General features: G+C 55.2%; 1 protein-coding gene across 11 annotated transcripts in view; it reads right to left on the bottom strand.

The window, feature by feature from the left end:
• Positions 1-21,160, bottom strand: part of PTPRU (protein tyrosine phosphatase receptor type U) — a 298,799-nt gene that overhangs the window by 70,626 nt on the left and 207,013 nt on the right. For all 11 annotated transcript variants that reach the window (XM_043532241.1, XM_043532242.1, XM_043532243.1 and 8 more), the window contains exons 13-14: positions 18,183-18,219; positions 10,591-10,729 (exon numbers count right to left, since the gene is read on the bottom strand). In XM_043532241.1, the coding sequence (XP_043388176.1) occupies positions 10,591-10,729; positions 18,183-18,219 (176 nt within the window). The remainder of the gene's footprint in view (positions 1-10,590; positions 10,730-18,182; positions 18,220-21,160) is intronic.

Here is a 21,160-nt window from a genome sequence, read left to right as displayed (position 1 = left end):
GCAGACCAGGAGGGGCATTGACTGGCAGAGCTACGGGGAAGTGGAACTCACTCTGCTCCATCCATGACTAACAGCCTGTCACTGCCACAAAAAGGCTAAGAGGCTGCACAGGGCCTGTCACCCCAAACCCGTCCTCTGTCCCCATCTCTGGTCCTCCCCCCACTTCATCCAGTAATATGACTTCTTAGAGCCTGGAAGATTGTATCAGCAAGCTATCATAAGGGTAGGGGATACTGCAAGTGGGTGAGCACTTTGCCCAGCACCCCCCTTCTAGGGGTCGTACGGCTTTTGGGGTCTGACGGAGATTTCACCGGACAGGAGCAGGGGCTTGATGTTTTTAACCCAAGCTGGTGCTTCCAACCCCCAGTCACACATCGTCCAGGGCCAAACCTCAATGCAAATAAGCCTTCCTGTTAACAGAGCTCTGAGCCCCCAAAATGCTGTGACAGACCAATAACCTGAGATTGCAGAACAGAGCCAGGGAGCAGGAGGGAGGGAGAGAGAGACTCAGCTGTCAGTTGGGGGCAGAGAACCTGGCAGACTGACTCCCCTGCTATAGCCCCTTATTGCTGGTCCCTTATCACCAAACGCTCACCTTGCATGCTTCCTGCTGCCAGCAAATGATGCACGCCGGCCTCTGTCTTTGCTCAGGAAATAAAGAAAGGCTCAGCCCAAGAATAGCAATGGCCAAACAGGGAGCTTGGTGGCCTGTTCTAGCCACACTGAGAGGAACAGGCTGCGCTCAGCAGCTACCCCAGCCAAACCACTGTGCAGGTACACCACTTACAGGGACAGTAACATGCTGGCTTTATAATAAAGCCTGATGATCCTGTGCCATCCCACTGGAGCCAAACCACCGTCATACACTGGGCTGGGCTCAGAACCACACGGGGACTCACACCTGTGATGAGTTCATGGTGAGGGTTCAGCTCCCGGGGTCCCTTGTTTGGACTCCTGAGAGAGGCAGGACAGAGCTGTGACATACAGATCTGAACTGGACTCACTCCTTGGCTCTGCAACAAACTTCTTATGTGGCCAAAGCAAATAGCTTCGCTGCTCTGTGCCTTGGTGTCCCCATCTACAAAATGGGGATAATTTATTGATCCTAACAGCTGCTTCCCTGCTCCACAGGGGGGCTGTGAGGACAGATTCTGTAATGCCTCAGGGTGCTCAGATACTACAGGGATTGTGAGAAGGCAGGGAGGCACCTAAGCAAATAGATAAGTAAAGATCATGGGGTGTTTGGGTCTGGGGTTCTGTTAATTAACTGACATAGGACCCACCTGCCGCAGGACCAGCCACACCCGAACGCCCAGCAGAGGTGGAGCTACCCCTAACGGCCAAAGCTCACTGGAAACCGTGTGGATTCTTTGAAGAAGACAGGGCTGGCTGAGCCGCGGGGAATGCTGCCATGGCACTTCAGGTGGCAGTATTCGCTGGCATGCTCTGGCTATTTTCTCAGTAGGCACAAAGGCCATTCCTCATGAGCCAAGCGCTGCCATGTGCTTGTTCCAGTGAGCTGCAGCAGAGTCACTGCCAATTGCGAGGCTCAATGGGATGTGGGTAAATATTCCTTTGTCCACAAAGCCCTGCAGGGCTGCAAAGACAGCGACAGCCACCCAGAGATGTAGAGATAATGGGATTCCTGAGGGGACAGGGGGAATCCTCAGACACCCCCTTTGCCCCCTCCCCATCTAGTGTCAGGATGGGATCACATCCCAGATCCTTTCCAGCATAGGTCAAATGCAGCTCCCTCCAGAGTCCACACACCCTGCCCTGAGTGGGGAGAAGGTCACCCCAGAGGCCCTCCCAGCGCCTGCCAGCTCTGACAGAGGGGGATATGCTCACAAGAAGTGATGAGCTGCCAAAATCTTAACCGGTTCCCTCCTCAACCCATGAGGGGGTCGTGGCCCACCCCCACCCCCCTGGGACTCCTGCCCCATCCAACCCCCCGTGTTCCTTGATTCCCCCCCTGGACCCCTGCCCCACCCACCCCCCTCCCCTGTCCCCTGACTGCCCCCAGAACCAGGCAGGAGGGTCTCATGGGCCACCGTAGTGGGTGCCCATCCCGCCCCTAAGAGCCAGAGGGACCTGCCGCGGGGTGAGGTGGGGAGACCCAGTGGTGCTTACCTGGGGCACCTCCCAGGAAGCATCCGGCAGGTCCCTCTGGCTCCAAGGGGTGGGGTAGCATAGCTGGGGGGGAGCGGCTGCTCCCCCTACTGATCACATCAAAAGTGGCGCCTTAGGCACCAACTCTGTGGATGCTCCGGGGTTGGAGCACCCACGGGGAAAATTTGGTGGGTGCAGAGCACCCACTGGCAGCTCCCCGCCCCACCCCGCGCCCAGCCCCAGCTCACCTCCGCTCCGCCTCCTCCCCTGAACGCGCCGCCCCGCTCTGCTTCTCCGCCCCCTCCCCCAGCTTCCCGCGAATCCGCTGTTCAGCGGGAAGCCGGGGAGGGCTGAGAAGCAGGCAGCGGCTTCGCGCTCAAGCCCAGAGAGGTGGAGGTGAGCTGGGGCGGGGAGCGGTTCCCCTGCAGCCCCCCCCCCACCCCCCAGTTACCTGCTGCGGTGTGGGCGGCCCTCCTCGCGCCCCCCCGCCCCCCACCACAGCTCCCCTCCGCTCTGCCTCCACCTCCCCTGGGCCTGAGTGCGAAGCCGCCGCCTGCTTCTCAGCCCCCCGGCTTCCCGCGCGAACAGCTGATTCGCATGAAGCCGGGGGGGGGGGGCGGGGGGGCGGAGAAGCAGAGCGGGGTGGCGCGTTCAGGGGAGGAGGCGGAGGCAGAGGAGAGCTGGGGCCAGGCGCGGGGCAGGGAGCTGCCGGTGGGTGCTCTGCACCCATCAAATTTTCCCCGTGGGTGCTCCAGCCCCGGAGTACCCACTGAGTCGACGCCTAAGGCGCCACTTTTGGCCAGTTGTTAAATTTAGAAGCCCTTTTAGAACCGGTTGTCCCTCACGGGACAACCGGTTCTAAAAGGGATTCTAAATTTAACAACCAGTTCTAGCGAACCGGTGTGAACCGGCTCCAGCTCACCACTGCTCACAAGCCAGTCTTGGGTTCCAAGCAGCTCAGGCCAAGCGGCAGGTCTAACACCCTTTGTAAACAAGGGCTTGCAGGAGGCCGGAGAACAGCACCAGCGATGGCTGTGAGCCTGGCTCTTCCCCAGAGTCAGATGCATTTGGAGATTCAGGTCTGAGGGTCCAGCCTGGCCCATAATAAAGCTGAGTCCAGGCCACACAAACTTCAGAGCCCAACCCAAACCCCCAGGAGCTATGGAGTTTGTTTTAGTTGGAGGCATTCTTAGGTGCTCCCAAACTTTAGTGGATTCTTCTGCGTGCCCTTCCCTGCCAGGCAGGTCAGCATCAGTATCCCCACCCTACAAGTCTGGGAACAGAGCCCAAATCTCTAGGTACCCAGACTTGTGCCTTCCCTGTATGCCCGTCTCCCTCTCTGAGCTCTGTTGTGAGTTTCTCTCTCCTTATAACACAGTGGTTCCCAAACTAGGGGCGCTGCTTGCTCAGGGAAAGCTCCTGGCGGGCCGGGCCGGTTTGTTTACCTGCCGTGTCCGCAGGTTCGGCTGATTGCTGCTCCCACTGGCCGCGGTTCACCGCTCCAGGCCAATGGGGGCTGCGGGAAAGGCGGTCAGCATGTCCCTCGGCCCGCGCTGTTTCCCGCAGCCCCCATTGGCCAAAAATGGCGAACCGCGGCCAGTGGGAGCCGCGATCGGCTGAACCTGCGGACGCGGCAGGTAAGCAAACCAGCCCGGCCCGCCAGGGGCTTTCCCTGAACAAGGGGCGTCCCTAGTTTGGGAATCACTGTTATAACAGCTGGCTGCTTTACCTGAATTATTATATGGGGGGCTGGGGGGGGCTATTCTTATCCAATTAACAAACTGCCTCATTTGGAAGCTGGTCATGGATTTGTTCCATGTGGTCTGCCTGAAACACTGTGTGTCATGCCACTCACTCCCAGCCCCCTTGGAAACCACATGCACCGTCTCCGGGAACGTACCCTGGCGAGGAGTGGGAAGGAGAATGTTGCAGTTCCTTCTGTAGAGCACCATGTATCCCAAGCTTGGGCCTGGCTGTTTGGGACTCATCCCACGAGTCCCCTGCATGGAAGTTCAACTCTCTTACCAAGTCTCACAGGGTATGTCTATTGTGCAGTCACGTGGTGTGATTGTACCTTGTGTAGACATAACAACCTAGCTAGCTCAGGTCCCAGAGCAATGAAGCCACATCGGCAAGAGCTTCAATACGGGCTGTACAAGCCTGCCCCGAACCCTGGGTAATTACTCACGAGGCTGCTGCAGCTTCATGGATGCAGGACCAGAGCTAGCTAGATGAAAGCTCGCTCAGGGATGTCTCTGTGAGCTGCAATCACACCCTGGGAATGCAGCGCAGACATCCCCAGAGACTCGGTGCAGTCACTTTGTCACACTATAAAGAACAAGAGACAGAGAGCGTGATTTCACGGTCTGATTTGCAAAATTCAAAATCAATTTCTATTTAGAAAAAAAAAAAGCCAGCAGATGTTGAGAAGTGATTAAATCTCTGCATCGCTGAGTGGTAGTCTGAGAAACAAAACTGCGTCGGCACTGGAATGAAACCGTCCACAGGATTTTCTCTTACTGTGCCTTTTTTCTTAGATTTATATGCCCAGGGGTGTGTGTGTGTGTAGTTGATTGTTCTTTATTCAGCTCTTGTCCTACTGCATCTGTCTGTTTTTAGACACCTCCACACAAGAAAGACGTTGGCAAAGTGAAGGCAGTTCAGAGAACAGCATCAAAAATGGCCCAGAGACTAGAGCGAGAAGGGAAAAGAGGAACCTTATAGCTTGGCTAAGTACTAAGAAGTGGCTTGAAAACTGTCCCCCCGAAGGGCGACTGCCCAAGGAACAAGAGGAAATGGGCAGAGAGTAAAAGTAGGAGTAATGAGAAGAAACCAAGCAAAGGATAATTTAGGGACAATGTCAAGAGAGCGTTGGTGAGCTCAGCCAGAGGGTGGGATAGACACTGAAGGGAAGTGGTGGAAGCAGCATTGCTTGGGTCACCGAGGCCAAGACTGGACAAAGCCCTGGAGAACACAGTGAGGGGAGTAGAACCAGCCTTTGGCACTGGTCTAGTTCGGGCTCGGTGGGTTCCTCCATCTCTGATCATTTGGATTCCATGTGATATAAGTTCTGTCTACACTGCAATCAGGGGTGTGGCTGCAGTACGTGTAGACACACCTGACCTAGCTCTCTGATCTAGCTAGCCCCGATAACAGCAGCACGGGCTGTACAAACCCACCCAGAATCCTGGGGACATACCCAAGTGCCTCGCCCCTGCTGCTGAGGCTTCCCTGCCGTTGTTATTGGCGCTAGCTAGAGCAAAACTAGCTCGGGTATGTTGACATGTGCTGCAGTCACACCTCTGATGGCGCTGGCAACAGACCCTTATGCACAAGAAGGCCCATTCTCAGGTTGCAAGGCTCCATTTAGGCACCTAAAACAGCCCCCAAGTTTGGCCCCCAAGTTGAAAATGGGACACAGCAGACTCCATGATTTTGTTCTATTGTGCCCGGCTCGGAACATCTGTGTTCTCCAGTGATGCGCCTGTCTCTTTCCTACCAGGGCAGATCTTGGCCAAGATCTCAGGCTGCAGGAGACTCTAAATAAAGAGATTCTGCCCTGCCCTGCCCCTGCCCTATGCTCTAAGGGGCCACCAGCCCGCTCCAGCGGCTGTGCAGAAGATGCTGTGGTTGATTTAGTGACCCTGATTAGGCTGGGAGTCCCCTTCACTGAGGCCCTCCTGCCCCAGCTGCCGGCTCCGAACACACTGTTTTCCCCTCCCGCATTAGGGACGCATGAGCACTGGAAGTGAACTGATTTCCCAGGGGAGGCGACTGAAGGCCATCGAGCTATCACCCTGTCTCTGTTCACCTTCCACATCAAAAGCACACAGAAGTGCTAGCTGCAAGGCACATGACACTTGGGTGCCTGCCTTCTCCTGCTGGAGCATTTGGGCTTGAAGGTGGACATGCTGATAGGTGCTGGGAAACCCACTGGCTCTGGGGGGAGCAAGCTCTTTATGGCTCTGAGCAGCTCCTTGGTGCTAAAGTGGCTCTCTCTCTGCTTTGGCCTTAAAGAAGATCAAGGCTAAAGGATTCTGATGGGGACTAATACACATGTGGTTGCTGCATCTGCCAGGTGTCTGACATCCCTGTTACATGCATGCTAATGCCCCTTCCCTTTCTGTATAATTATTTACGGAGAGCAGGAATGTGCACATAAACCCATCCGCTTCCCGACTGGTCCGGAAAGTGAGCAAACTCCTTCCAGTCACCTCCCCGCCCGCGGGCTTGAGAGCCCTTCGCGCAGGGATCGGCACCTACTGACCCCACCACGGTCTGGCTCTGGCTTGGAGTGAATGAAAATTCCACCCGTCCAAAGACCCTTCTGGGAATAGCAGCTGCTCTCTTGCTGCTCCTTGGCAAGCAGCAGCCAGACCAGTGAAAACGCCACTCCCGAGGCCAAGCAGAAACCCCTCACCAGGTGAAGCTCTGGAGGATAAACTACAGGGGGGTCCTTTTCACGCAGCTGATTTCTTGTTTGGCTAAGAAAAGGTCAGGAACTCTTGATGCTGGGAATTATACTGCTCAAGCCAAGGACGGGGGGGACATGCTAGATGTGGCCCCATAGGTCCATGCTTTCTCTCATTACAAGTCAGGCTGGTCTATGAATCTCCTCGCATCCCTCTGCCGTCCTGCCTGTTTGCCCTGGGGTGAGAGCTGATGGAATTTTAACTCTTTATGATACAGACAAATCGCCAAGTAGGAGATCTGACACAGACATAAAGGACTCCTTCTCCTCCACTGACTTTCCCTGCAATCCCTTTCCCCCCGGGGATGGTGGTTTGGGGGTGAGGAAGGCTGCCAGAGCCCCAAGCCTCCTCCAACACCTGCTCACACAGAACGGGTCAGATACCACAGAGCCGAGTGCAGTACGAATTCCAGCAGAGGTGACATCCTGATACAAACTCGGGGCCTCGGCTTCCTCCGTTCCCCTTCCTGCCCCATGGTGCCCATGGGACTGTGGCCTCTCAGCCGAGACCTCTGGCTGCCTGGAACCACCACCTGCAATGTCTCGCTGGACTATGGCTCAGCCCCTGTGCATCCCAGTGCAGAGGGGGGACCTCAGCCCTATCATCGGGAGCGATGTTACAAGACTGTGACCTCTTTACAGTCAACGTGGCATCTTCTTTATAGCCAAGTCCCAACCTTTTGGAGAGACCATAGTGTAGGGCCAGCTGAGAGCTCTGGGGTGACAGCGATGGGGACCCTGACTTGCCCTCTGTATGCTTTGCAATGCCAGCAATGAGGAATGACATTAATAATCCACTCCCAGTAAACAGACTCACAGTCCCTTGCTCTAACCACAGTACAATGCTGCCTCGCTGTGGCCAGGGAAATGGTTTTCCCCACTCTCAGGGTGCGTCTACACTGCAATCAGAGGCATGGCTGCAGCACGTGTAGACATACAGGGGCTGGCTTTGGTCTAGTGCCAATGACAACAGCAGTGAAGCTACATCAGGATGAGCGAGCTGCCTGAATATAGACCCAGGGTCCTGGGCTGCTGAGGCTTCACTCCGAGTGTTCCTGGTGCTAGCTAGACCAAAGCTAGCTTGGGTGCGTCTACCCGAGCTGCCGTCACACCTCGGATTCCAGACATGATTTGCATCTGTGCAGCTTTTCAAGCCGGGCTTTGCTCTATCAAGGCTCATAGCAGCTTGGCCTGCCTGCATTAGAGAAATGAGTGAAGACAAGGCCTTAGCCTTTCCTGTGGGCCAGCTGAATGTGAAAGGCATGCTGGGATGCAGGGGGGCTGGAATAATTTATATAGTGGAGGTGCTGAGAGCCACTGAACCGAACTGTAAACCCTGCATATGATGGAAAGCACTTCAAGCCAGGGGGTGCGGCAGCACCCCAGCACCCCTAGTTCCAAGAGCTTAGCTCCGTCCCCATCTTGGGGAGCCTGTCTTCCCATCAGTTCTCCTCCCGGGGGACCCTCTTTTCCTACTAGCCAGCTTCTCCGTGCCTTTTGCCTACAGCGAAGGCACAAGCCAGAGCAGGACTGTCTGCAGCAAGGAGCTGCAAACATGCTGAGCTCTTTGAGGCGAGGAGAAGGACACCCAACTCCCCCGCCTTGAGACCAATCTGCAGCAAAAGCCCCGGGGTGCTCCAAAGAGAGACAGACAGCCCTACATGAGCTGCCTGCACGGAGACCAGATCAAGGAGCCCGCCCCAGCGCAGCTCGGCTGCACATGAGAACGGCACAGAGCTGCCATCGCGGTCACAGCTCGGGTCGCTCTCAGAGAGCTTTCCTGTGGGCCGCGGCTCGTCATGGACTTTGCAGCCCAGGCCGGGGGGGAGGGAGGGGAAAGGAGGTCAGTGTCTATCACTGTCTGTTTCATGTATAGTGCATTAGGTAGCAGCCTGCCTGGACAGGCGTGACTCCTCTGCCCTTTATGGAACATTGCCTCCTAGGCAAAGGAGCTGTTAGCAGCAGGCTTAATGCTGGCAGCCCGCTGGGGGAGGGATGGGGCACCAGTCAGCACCGTCGTGGCAGAGCGTGCTGGAGAGTAGCAGCTAACGTGGGGCATTGAGGGGCAGGCGCACCGGTGCGCTGGGTTATTGCTGCCACACCAGCTACTAACGGAACGAGTTCACTGGTTCTCAGGTCTCATTCCACAGGCCAGGCTTAGCCATCCAGAAACCTAAGGGGAACAGCGAAAGGGTGGAGAAAAAAGGGACTGCCTGAAGCGGCAGCAAAGAGGGAGACCAACTCCCAGCATGTCCATCCCCTGGGTGAAGCAGATCCTGATCTGGGCAGGGTGCAGTGGGGCTGCACACAATGTTCTGGGCACAGGTGCCGGTGCCAGGCTCTCGCTCCTTTCTGGCTGTCACTCTCACGGGGTTATTTGGTGTCGCCATCTGGTTGTTTTAATGCGCAGGGCGGGCAATGGGGAATCAGACCCCCCCGAGACTGTTGAATACCCCCTAGGCACCTACATTAGCCTCTGACACAGTCACAAAATGCCCTGCCTCTGGCCCGCTCAGCCCACTCCCCTGAGCTTCTGCTTCTCCTGCGCGGTGTACAACCCTGCCCGGCCTCCTCGAAGGAAGCAGTGCTTTTATGCTGGCCGAGCTCGGATGTTGCTGTGAACTCTTACCTAGCATGGCTCTGGGACTGATGATATAGTGGGGGTTGATCCTGCTTTGAGCAGGGGGTTGGACTAGATGACCTCCTGAGGTCCCTTCCAACCCTGTGTGACAGGGTCAGGCCAGATGACTACAAGAGAGTGGTCGAAGGTAGATACATTAGCTCCAGGTTAAGCAGGTCCCTTTTCCCTGGGTAAGATAACAGGGACTATTCCAGAACACTCAGGAACTTTCTAGAGCTAATTAAGGCAGACAGGCTAATTAGGACACCTGTAGTCAACTGGGAAGCTGCTAGAATTAATTAAGGCTAATCAGGACACCTGGCTCAAAAAGGCTGTCACTCCAGTTAGTGAGGTGTGCGTAAGGAGCTGGGAGTGAGAGGACGTGCTGCTGGAGGACGGAGGAGTACCAGCGTTAACAGACACCAGGAGGAAGGTCCTGTGGTGAGGATAAAGAAGGTGTTGGGAGGAGGCCATGGGGAAGTAGCCCAGGGAGTTGTAGCTGTCGCACAGCTGTTCCAGGAGGCACTCTAGACAGCTACAGTCCACAGGGCCCTAGACTGGAACCAAGGGTAGAGGGCAGACCTGGGTTCCCCCCAAACCTCCCAACTCCGGACCCAAAACAGGAGGTTCCACCAGAGGGGAAGGTCTCTGATCTGTTCCCCAACCCACATGGTGGATCAGCAGAAACTGCGGGGATTGTTCTTACTCTTTTTTTTCCCAGGCTGGCCAGTGATGAGGTTATCTGAGTGAACAGCAGATTTGAGCCACTAGCAAAAGTGGCCAAGCTGAGGGCTGCCATGAATCTCTGAGGCAAGCAAATCCGCCAATAAGTGCAGGACCCACCAAGGTAGAGGAGGAACTTTATCACATCTGATATTCTGTGATTCTGACTGCTTAAATACGAGTCTTGCGGGACACACTGACCCAATTCGCTCAGGAAACAGTCAAAACTGGGCAGCAGCGGGGCTGCAGGCCAGGACAGAGTGAATGGGCAGATCTGGGTGCGAGGGGCTAGAGTGGGAGGCAGGCCAGAAGAGAGGTTCACCAGCTGGCTGCTGTGAGGCACGACTGCACGAGCAGGGGGGCTGAGGGTCAGGACCAAGGGGCATCGGCAGAGCTGGGGGTGAAAGCAGAAAGGGCTTCGCAGAGGATGCTAGTGCAGGCACAGGCCAGGATTTTGGCTCAGCCCAGTTGCAGGGGTGGATTTCGGTCCCCTCCCCATCGCTGGCTCTGACCGATGCGGCTGTCGCTGGTCTCTCACTGCCTGAGCACAGACATTCACTCAGGAAAGACAGAGGAGCCGTGCTGGGAGGAGTAGAAGGGCCCAGGGTGTGAGGGAGCTGCCAGCTGCAGCACCAGCCCAGGAATGAGGAGACAGCGATTTCCTTACCCTTTTCGAATGACGACAATGATCGCTCCAAGAAGGATAATCAAGACAACCAGCCCCCCAGCACAAATGCCCAGGATCAGGCCCATCTCCTCCGAGTGCTGGGACACCTCAAGGGGACGCTTGCTCTCTTTGCAGGCGGCTGGAGGGGAAAAGCACAGAGGAGAGGGTCAGAAATCAGCTCTGACCTACTTTCTTGACAGCTGATTTTGGCGGATCCCTCCCCCACCCCCACCACACATGCAAAAACTCCGCCACATGCACACAGACAGCATGTGCACACATACGCAACACACCTCTCCCCCCCCCACAAACACAGCCAAAAGATCCCCCACACGCACGCATATACAACACAACCTCACCCACACGCTAAAACTCCCCCCAATCAGATTTTATGAGCAAATGTACACGTGTGCATGTACCCACACACACTAAAGCTCTGCCACATACACATAGCATGCACACACACACACACAAGCTCCCTCACATCCACACAGGTAACGTGTGTGCATGCACGCACACACACACACACAGAAAACAGCTGCACTCATGCACCAGAGTGCTGAAGGGGACACACACACACACACACACACACACACACACACACAGAGTGGTGCGCATTCAGAAAACACTGGGACAGGATTCCTGCTGCCTATGGCTTCGGAACTGGGACCCAGAGCGGGTGGGCTGAGTGCCCTTTGTAGCTAATAATGGAGTAGAAGGACTCTGGACCCTGCCCTTGACTTGGGGGTGCATCTCACCAGTGCTGTCCTACGTGAGACACATCAAACAGCCTGTCCTCCCCCATCATTCGGAGCGGAGCTGTGCACAGAAGCCTCATTGCCAGAGAAGGAAACATTCGCACCCGTTTAATGTTCTACCAAACAAGCTGATCTAATCCCACATTAAATAAGGCTGTTTGATGTTCTGATCCAAACAAACAATCCAAGAAGTAACCACAAAAAACTATCAAATAGCCGATTGTTGTCAGAGAGACCCTACTGCTCCTCCTCTCTTTGCCCCGCACCCAGGCCAGGCTAAGCCCATCACTGTCCCACAAATTAATTCATTGCCTGCAATCGTGCAGCTGTTGTGTTGATTTTGTAAAACTGTTCTGTCTCCTTTGTGGATCGATGACACAGCTGGGTCGCTGAGAGTCTTTGCTACTTGGGCAGAGTCGGCTCAGTGGAATTGGTCAGCTGAATCACATGGCATTGTTCCTGTTCCCAGACGGATGAACATGGAAGCACTTTGGGTGCAAAGTCCCAGGCATGCAGTTTTAAGGTTTGTGTTCTGCAAATGCTCCTGTGTGTGTCTCTGGCATTTGTTCTTGGTGAGTGTTTATGCTGGAAAAGCTCCCACGCTTGAACATTAACAGAAAGCAAATCTGGACATGGCCAAGCCCCTGGCACTTAAATCCCAGGGGGAGGAGTGGATTGGGTGGATGGGTCAAGGTGGATGGATTATTTAGAAGCATGTGTAAGCGGGGGAATAGTCCCGCTCTTGTGGGGAAACTTTCCTGGCTTCTGCACTACCCCGGTGAAGTGGGCTAGCGAAAGGATCTGAGTCCTCGCTCCCACTTCCTTTACCCAGTGGGCTCCCTGCCCTTGAGGACTCCCCTTCCACTCTCCTGTCTGGTAGAGTCCTCGTAACCCCAACAAGGCTGGGCCCAGGATTCCTGGGGTGGGGGCTCGACCCCCAACCTTACTGTGGTCACCTAGGACTGGGGCTAGGGTGTCCCCACTCCGGGCTACTCTCTCTGCACTGGGCACTTCTCTGACCCACTGACCATTACATACAAGTTAAAGCAAATTTATTTAATCAACAATTAATTTTAAAAAGAATAAGGAAAAATGGGAAAGGTTAAAGGAAACACATCACCCCGCTCTGTGGCAGGGAACGTCACAAACAGTGTTTCTGGAGTGTCAGGGCAGTTCACAGTCTGTTCCTTGTAAGTCCCAGGCCTTCTTCTCAGGCCCTGGCCGTGCTACAGGGATGCTGTGGGTTGGACACTCACTCTGGTGGTGGCCACACGCTCTCAGGCTCTAAGTGGTAGGACCCTTCTGCCCAGTGTCTCCCCCGCCCTGTCGGGGTTACAGTCCAAGCCCGGCCTGCAGAGCCTCTTGGCTGAGGCGTCTCCCTGTGCTGGGCCCGCTGCCCAGGGTCCCCCTCGCTCTCCCCAGCTGCTCACCACACCTAGCTCCGGACGGCTCCAGCCCCAGCTGCACCACTCGGTCTCAGCGCTGCTGCTGCTCTGCCTCCAGCTCCCTGGGCTGCTTCTTTGGCCCCTCTGGCTCTGGTTGCTGCAGCTCTGCTCCCAGGACAGGTCTGCTCTGCAGGCTGCTTCTGTGACTCTGCTCCCAGCACTGACCTGCTTCCTGGGCTGCTTTTCTGGCCCCTCTGGCTCTGGTTGCTGCAGCTCTGCTCCCAGGGCAAGTCTGCTCTCTCTGGGCTGTGCCTCTGGCTTTGGGGCTGCAGCTCCACTCCCAGGACAGGGTCTGCTCTCTCTGGGGCGCTTTTCTGGTCCCTCGGGATCTGGCCCAGCTCTGCTCCCTGGCTTAGCTTGGGCCCCTGCTTGCTCCTTAGCTCGGCCCCACTCTGTCTGACCCAGGCAAATCGAGCTCACATGGAGGACGGGTCCTCCCTGGCCTCCTGACTCCCTGATTAGCCTGCTCGCCCTGTCATTCAGGCTGACCTGGAGCATTGTTCTCTCCCCATTGTTCCTGGGGGCTGTCAGTCTCAGGGTCCTGATTCCCCATCGACCCTTCCCCCTTTTTAGTACTGGGAGCTAGCAACCAAAACACCCCCACTGAATGTTAGTAAGGGGGCAACAGTCCCCTTACACATGGGTTGGGTGGAGGGGTTTGGTGAATAGATAAGGTGGACAGGTTGGGTAGAGGAATCAGGTGATCAGGTAGATGAACTGTGCAGATGAATTGGTTGGATGGATGAAGTGGATGGATTAGATAGATGGGTTGCGTGGAAGGATTAGGTGGATGGGCTGGGTAGATGGGTCGGGTGGATGGGCTGGGTAGATGGGTCGGGTGGATGGGCTGGGTAGATGGGTCAGGTGGATGGGCTGGGTAGATGGGTCGGGTGGATTGGATGGGCTGGGTAGATGGGTCGGGTGGATGGGCTGGGTAGATCGGTTGGGTAGATGGGTCGGGTGGATGGGTCGGGTGGATGGGCTGGGTAGATGGGTCGGGTGGATGGGCTGGGTAGATCGGTTGGGTAGATGGGTCGGGTGGATGGGCTGGGTAGATCGGTTGGGTAGATTGGATGGGCTGGGTAGATGGGTCGGGTGGATGGGCTGGGTAGATCGGTTGGGTAGATGGGTCGGGTGGATGGGCTGGGTAGATCGGTTGGGTAGATCGGTTGGGCTGGGTAGATGGGTCGGGTGGATGGGCTGGGTAGATGGGTCGGGTGGATGGGCTGGGTAGATGGGTCGGGTAGATGGGTCGGGTGGATGGGCTGGGTAGATCGGTTGGGTAGATTGGATGGGCTGGATAGATGGGTTGGGTGATTGGTTGAGTAGATAGTTGGGTGGATGGGCTGGATAGATGGGTCTGGTGGAAGGGCTGGATAGTTGGGTCGGGTTATTGGTTGGGTAGGTGGGTCAGGTGGATGTGCTGGATAGATGGGTCGGGTGGATGCGCTGGATAGGCAGGCTGAATGAGTTGCTAAGGCAGGGGTGGGCAAACTTTTTGGCCCAAGGGCCACATCGGGGTTACAAAACTGTATGGAGGGCCAGGTAGGGAAGGCTGTGCCTCCCCAAATAGCCTGCCCCCCCATCCGCCCCCTCCCACTTCCTGCCCCCTGACTGCCCCCCTCAGAACCTCTGACCCATCCAACCTCCCTGCTCTTTGTCCCCTGACGCCTCCTCCCGAGATCCCCACCCCTAACCACCCCCCGGTACTCCACCCCCATCCAACCCCCCCTGCTCCTTGTCCTCTGACTGCCCCCTCCTGGGACCCCGTCCCTAAAGGCCCCCCAAGGACCCCACCCCCTATCCAACCTCCCCTGCTCCCTGTCCCCTGACTGCCCCAACCCTTATCCACACCCCAGTCCCCTGACCACCCCCTCCCCCAGAATCTCCACCCCATCCAACTGCCCCCAGCTCCCTGTCTCCTGACTTCCCCCTGGGATCCCCTGCCCCTTATCCAACCCCCTCCACCCCCTTACCATGCTGATCAGAGCAGCAGGAGCTCGCAGCCCCGCCGCCGCGCTGCACGGCAGGAGTTTGCAGCCCCGCGGCCCAGAGCGCTGGTGGCGCGGCGAGCTGGGGCTGCGGGGGAGGGGGGACAGAGGAGGAGGGGCCAGGGGCTAGCCTCCCCAGCTGGGAACTCAGGGGCCGGGGAGGATGGTCCCGCGGGCTGGATGTGGCCCGCGGGCCGTAGTTTGCCCACCTCTGTGCTAAGGTATACGAGTCAGATGGAGGGTTCGGTCAAGGGATCAGAAATCTGCAGAAGGTTTTTCTGCAGCATTCGCCCACCTCTCCATCCCCCACTGTCCCTCACGTGGAGGCACTCCCTGCGTTTTGGCTATTGGCAACTCCCATCACTTCATTTGAACTTTCCGCTCTCGGCCTAAATCTCCCGGAAATTTTTTCTCTCCAGTCTCCCTAACCTGGACAGACACAGAGGCACTTCAGCCACTGCAACCTCCTCTGACGTAGCTCTCACACCACATGGAGCGTGAGGCACGGCCAGGACGCTCCCTGCTGCCTTCTCCTGGTGACGCTGGGGGCGTAACCTCCACAATGCATCACTCTCTGGCACGGCCCCGGGGTGCCTTGCTTCTGCTCTCTGGAGGACTCCTTGCCGTGCTCTCCCTCCTCCCCCTTGCTTAGTGTGCTTTAAAAGGACGCTATCAAAGTTAGCAGGCCAACAAACTGGCGCTGCCAGGATCACGGGCAGAGCCAGGTTACATGCACGTAAGGCTCCCTTCTTGCCCTTCCTGTGGGGCGCCCGTCTCCCCCTGCGTTGCGTGACAGCAGTTCAGAGGAATGAGAAGAGCCCTGTTCCAGGAAGCACTGCACTATGCAGCTAATGGCGAGTTTTGCCCCCTTCCCACGCTTGCACCAAGCGGGGTTCATAAGCCATGAGAAGGATGCGAATGTGGAGAGCGGGGGCGTCCCTGCATGAGGAGCCCATGGAGCAGCAATAAACACCAGACCGCCGCTTCTCACTCTCTCGGGGAATGCTCGCCTCCAGACGCCTCTTCCAACTGAATCAGTGTCAGGCCTGCGTGCGACACCCCTCTCCCCCTCCCCACACACACAGCCCACTCCAGTGCTGTCACCCAGAACGGTTTGCCTGCTGTGCATCTAATGAGGGTTTAACTCCTGCCTCTTATCAGGATGATTGCATTTTCATTGCACTTCTGTGGCTCCCACCGCGCATTGGCAGGGGCAGAGGGTGCTGTAGAAACACAGTTATAAGGACGAGGAGGATTATTAATAAACTGTTACGAAGCAGGCAGCCAAAGTAGAGGCAGGGGAATAGTGCCCCGCCCCTGGATGCAGTTATAAATCAGCCTGTAAATCGAGTCTCATTGAGAACACTACCTGAGAGTGCTGCTCACAGAATCCGAATACAGGACTAAGGCACAATGTGGGAACAAGGAGGGTCACAGCTGAGACTAATAACCCATCCTGGGCGCTGCTAATCCCCAATCCTGGACATTGTTACTGTAGCCATCTCAGTTCCAGGAGCTGCCAGTATCCATGCCGTCAGTACACCCCTCTCTGAGCCCGGGAGCTGCCCACCCTGTCCCGGGCAGTACACCCCTCTCTGAAGCCGGGAGCTGCCAGGATCCAGGCCCAGGCAGTACACCCCTCTCTGAACCCGGGAGCTGCCCAACTCCAATACTAGACAAGGATACATTCCCTGATCTTAGGAGCTACTCCAATCCCAGCTACTAACCCCTCCCCATTCAGACTCCAAGACTTGCCAATCCTCAATCCCACATACTAAACCTCTTCCCAATCCCAGCAGAGGCCACAAATCCAGTCTCCCTTGGACATCTCCCACCCTGAGCCCAGGTGCTGAGCCCTCGCCTCGCCCCCAGTGCTCATGCAGGGTACCTCCTTTGCAGAGGCACCTCTGGTGGCTCGGCCGCAGGGAGAACAGAGTGGGTATGTTTTGCACTCAGTGCCCCGGGCCCCGGGTATTTATTCAGCAGAAAAAGAGGAAAGAAAGACAGGGTCTTAAGAAGAGAGGAAGGCCCCAGCATGGGCCAATGCTGACGGCTCCCTCCCCCTTCGCCTGCCTAACGACCATCCGGCTCACACTTCTCTCACCCGTCCAGAACCCTCCATTCCCACTACAATCCCCATATGCCTGGCTGGCTCAAGACGACTGGAGGATAGCCCCAGGACATACCATCTTCCTCAACAAATCGCATCTCCCTTGCTGACCTTGCCAACCCAGACCAAACAAAGGGTCTTTCCTCCCATGGGCTAAGCCCCTAGTCGCTGGCTGGATCTTAGCTTGTCTTTGCATTGTTCCACACCAAGCTATGAATCCCCCTGCTCCTTTTTTAATATGCTACGCTAGCCGCACGCACATGTATGCCCATTTTTCAATTCCCATCGAGCCAGGAGTTTAGCTTATTTTATTACATATTTTTCCCCTTCCTTGAATCCAATAGGGAGCAAAATATATTTGTCGAGCACAAGGAATTTTTATTAAATGCACGAGTCCCCAAAGTTCAATCCCCCTGAAAGAACAAAGCATTAAGTTATTTGTTGAAATTCCAAAAGCCAAAGAGCGAAGCTGAAATATTTCCCCAATCAATTTCACTCACAAGAGTGGCTCCCCATCACTGCCAGCAACACAATTACCCCGGTTAATATCACCCCTGGACTATATCAATGCCAAACATGTCCAGGGTTTATACCAGCCAAGATCAATTGCAATATTCACAGCTTTAAAGGGATGCTGGTCAGACAGCCTGAAATCTGATATGCTTGACTTTTTCCCCCCACAAGACCCACATATCACTCCTTATATGATTTTTATTCCAAAACAAATGTTTTAATATGCTGCTTCAGAGGTGAAGCATGGGCTTCAGGTTAGGGCACTTGCATGGGAACCAGAAGACCTGCCACAGGCTTACTGCATGATCTTGGACAAGTCACTTAGGCGCTCGGTGCCTCAGTTCCCTGCCTGTGAAAAGGGGGTAATATACTTCCTTTCTGCCCTAGCTGATCTGTTCAGAGTAGACGCTCTTCACACGGGGTCTCCCACCCAGCACAATGGGATCCTGATCTTGAGCAGGGCCTCCAAGTGCTACCATAATAATAATTTTATTTTAAAAAATAACCACTGCCAGAAGCAAGAGCAACCCTACAACAATAAACCAGAATGCACATCCTTCATGATCAACCCTACAATAATAAACCAGAAATGCACAACCTAGCCTTCATGAGCAACTGTGCAACTACAAAGCATTCTTCACAGCCCGGAATTCAAGAGCAACCCTACAATAACAAACCCAAACCAGTGTGTGGAGTCCCAACCTCAGTGCAACAAAGAAATGGAAAAGCCAACCTGCTGAGCACAAGTGACTGGGAGGTAAAATGGGAGTCTTACCTTTGCGGGCGATCCGAATGCAGTTCAGCCTGGTCTCCTGCAGAGAGAGAAAAGATTGGGAGGCTCAGAATTCAGCAGGGACATGGAAACGAGTTCATCTTCAATTGTTCTGCTTTCAGCGGGGAAGCTAGGACAAAACTTGGCCAGTCAGTTTGCTGAGCCTTTTCACAATGAAGCACTGGGAGCCTTTTCACATGAACCATGGATATGCTGCTGGCTGACGCACCTGGCATACTCTGTACCAATGCCAATGGGTCTCCCTGATATGCCAAGATGTTCGGTGTTTAATTGTCGATCCATCAGCCTCCCCTACATTAGCCTCTCAGAGCCCAAGTGCAGGGAGTTCGACAATGCACTGGAGCCTCTAACCCATGCAGAAGGAAAGCCCTGAACTGAGCCCAAGGATGGGCTAGATGGGAGGGTCCCAGACGGACTAATCCACTCTGATTTTTGTGACCCATCATCTGGGCTTCTGACCATCATTCGATGGGAAATGGGATGATCTGATGGTGATGCTGGTACCCAGCCTAGGCTGTGAAATCAACAGGGCAAAGAACAGCCCCAGGCCAGCCTTTACTGAGGAGTTCTTATAATAGGGCTGGGTGGAAATGTTCTGTTGCGTGGAAAGATGGGTTTTCAGCTAAACACATTTTTTGGCAAAAAAGTGTCCCCTTCCCGTGGAAAACTTCAGATTTTTCACTCAAAAAACAAACGTTCCAAAACTGCAATATTTGGCCCCAAACCAAAATATTTCAATTTGGAAATGCTGCTGTGGTGGCTCATGGGAGCTGTAGTTCACTTGCCTCATGTGTCCATTCCCTGCCATGGCCAGTGCTCCACAGCTGGACTGCGTCACCTGGGGTGCGCCACGGACAGGGACTCCCACAGCGGATGGCCTCCATCCACAGTGCATCATGGGAGATGTAGTCTGACCAGGGAGCCTGACCTATCGGTGAGAATGGAAGCACGAGGCACTGGAACTACAATTCCTATAAGGCATGGCAGTGGTATTCCCCATCAAAATATTTTGGTTTTCTGCTGAAATATTTCAGTTTTCTACCACAATGTTTTCACATTCAAATTTGTGCAGAAAAATCTAAATTTTTTCTGGGGAAAAAACACCCATTTTCCAACCATCTGTACTTTACAGCTGCAAGGAGGTGTCTCTAGTCCCACTACAACCACATTCACAGTCATTGCTCAGCCATTCTCAGATGCCTTCGTGCCCAGACGATATCAGATTAGATTACAGAGACACTGTAATCCTTCCTCCTAAACCCGTCGGTCCTTCTAGCCCGCTGATCCCTGTCATCACTTTTCTCTGAGCTCACGCCAGTTTGTCAAGCATTTTCTCCTGCAGTTGAACTTCGTGTTGGTGAAATGCTCTGGACTGACAGCCCAGAAGGCTGACGGCCAGGTTCTCAGCGGGGTTACATGGGCACAGCTTCACTGATGTCAATGGAGTCACACCAGCTTTAACCAAACAACACGTACCGCATGGGGAGAGGAAAGGAAAGCTTCCCACATGCTGTCCTACTAATGTGCCACCACCCAGACAGGGAGGACCCGCTTCTGAGAACGTGGGAGCAATTCAGACTCAGTGGCCCCTATGGTGCAGTGGCCAAGAAGAATCCCGGCTTGGATGCAGGATTTGCACCACGTCCAACAGGAGCTAGCCTGAGACCACCATCTCCTTGCAGAGGGGCCGTGAGATGGTGACAAACATCAGTCCCTACCGAGCTGGGCTTGAGTGAACCAGAGAGGAGACTCGGCCTGTCTCAGCGCTAACAACAGCCCACAACAAGTTGTGAAGGAATCCTCAGGAGGACAGATTCGCACAGCCGGCAGCTTCCCCATGAGGAAGGCGGCTGTCAGCCACCCTTGGCTCTTCTAGCCAGGAGAGCCGCATGCAGAGATGATTGGGGGGGAGAGGCAGAGTGAGGGCAGCCAGCTTCAACAGTGCTACTGACCATGCTCAGTCCGTGTGAGCATGCTCAGTACAAGCCAAGCAGCAAATCTGGTGGTGGGGGGGGACACATGCTCCCCCCCATGCATCACCTCTAGCCACATGCACTAAGCCAGCTATCTGCCCGCACAGAGCCAGCACTTCCTTTGAGAGACCCTGTCATGGCTACTACAGGTGCCGGCCTCTCGGTCTCTGATAGTTCATTCACCCCGCAGGTAGGATGGGAGTCGCGGGCACATGTGAAGAGGACCAAGACCCTCCAAGGAAGCTCCAATCACTCCTGCTGGCTTCTTGAAGAAAATTAGCTAAGAAGGGGAACAGAACCTCAGGTTTGTCAGATCTTATTTGCTTCTGCAGTGAAGCCTGGGCTCTCAAAGCATGGCCAAGCTTATGGCTCTTACAAGCTTGGAACAACCTGCCAGGGGAGCAACGGTGGCCACAAGCGAGGGGAGATGCTTGAGATTCAGAGGCCTGAGTAGGGAGTTCCTCTTCTTTGCAGCTGTCAGGAGCTACCCCCAGAACAAGCATCACTGCTGCATTTCCCGCTGACATGCACGGGAAACTCCTGTGCTCCCAAACTCTGCCCTGCCCCATTCACCAGCCAGCCCCAGGGAGTCCCGGTCTCCTCCAGGGCTGGAAGGAGGAAGGATCTGCAGATGACATGATAGCTAGGCAGTATGGTTGAGCGGACTGGGCTCTTTAATGGCAGTTCAGCCTCCCAACCCCTCCTCCCCGATAAGGATCACTCTCTGGACTGCTGTGCATACCAAGTTGCTGATCAGAGCTATCCCGGTGAGGGGGACTGCTTTACACTGCCCTCCCAATGCCCTGTGAAAGCAGCACTATTATTCACATCCAAGTTTCGGTCCAAATTCGTGCCTCAGACGAGATCTCCAGGGAGCTCACAAACAACCACATTGTTACCTAAACAACATTGCCTCTAATGACAGAGCAGAGCCAGTCACTACAACAAAAAAAAAAAAAAAAAAAAGTATTGGGTTCTCCCGCTGAT

Source organism: Chelonia mydas, chromosome 19 (assembly GCF_015237465.2).
Source record: "Chelonia mydas isolate rCheMyd1 chromosome 19, rCheMyd1.pri.v2, whole genome shotgun sequence".
Taxonomy (NCBI): Eukaryota; Metazoa; Chordata; order Testudines; family Cheloniidae; genus Chelonia; species Chelonia mydas.
This window is presented reverse-complemented; position numbering and strand designations above follow the sequence as displayed.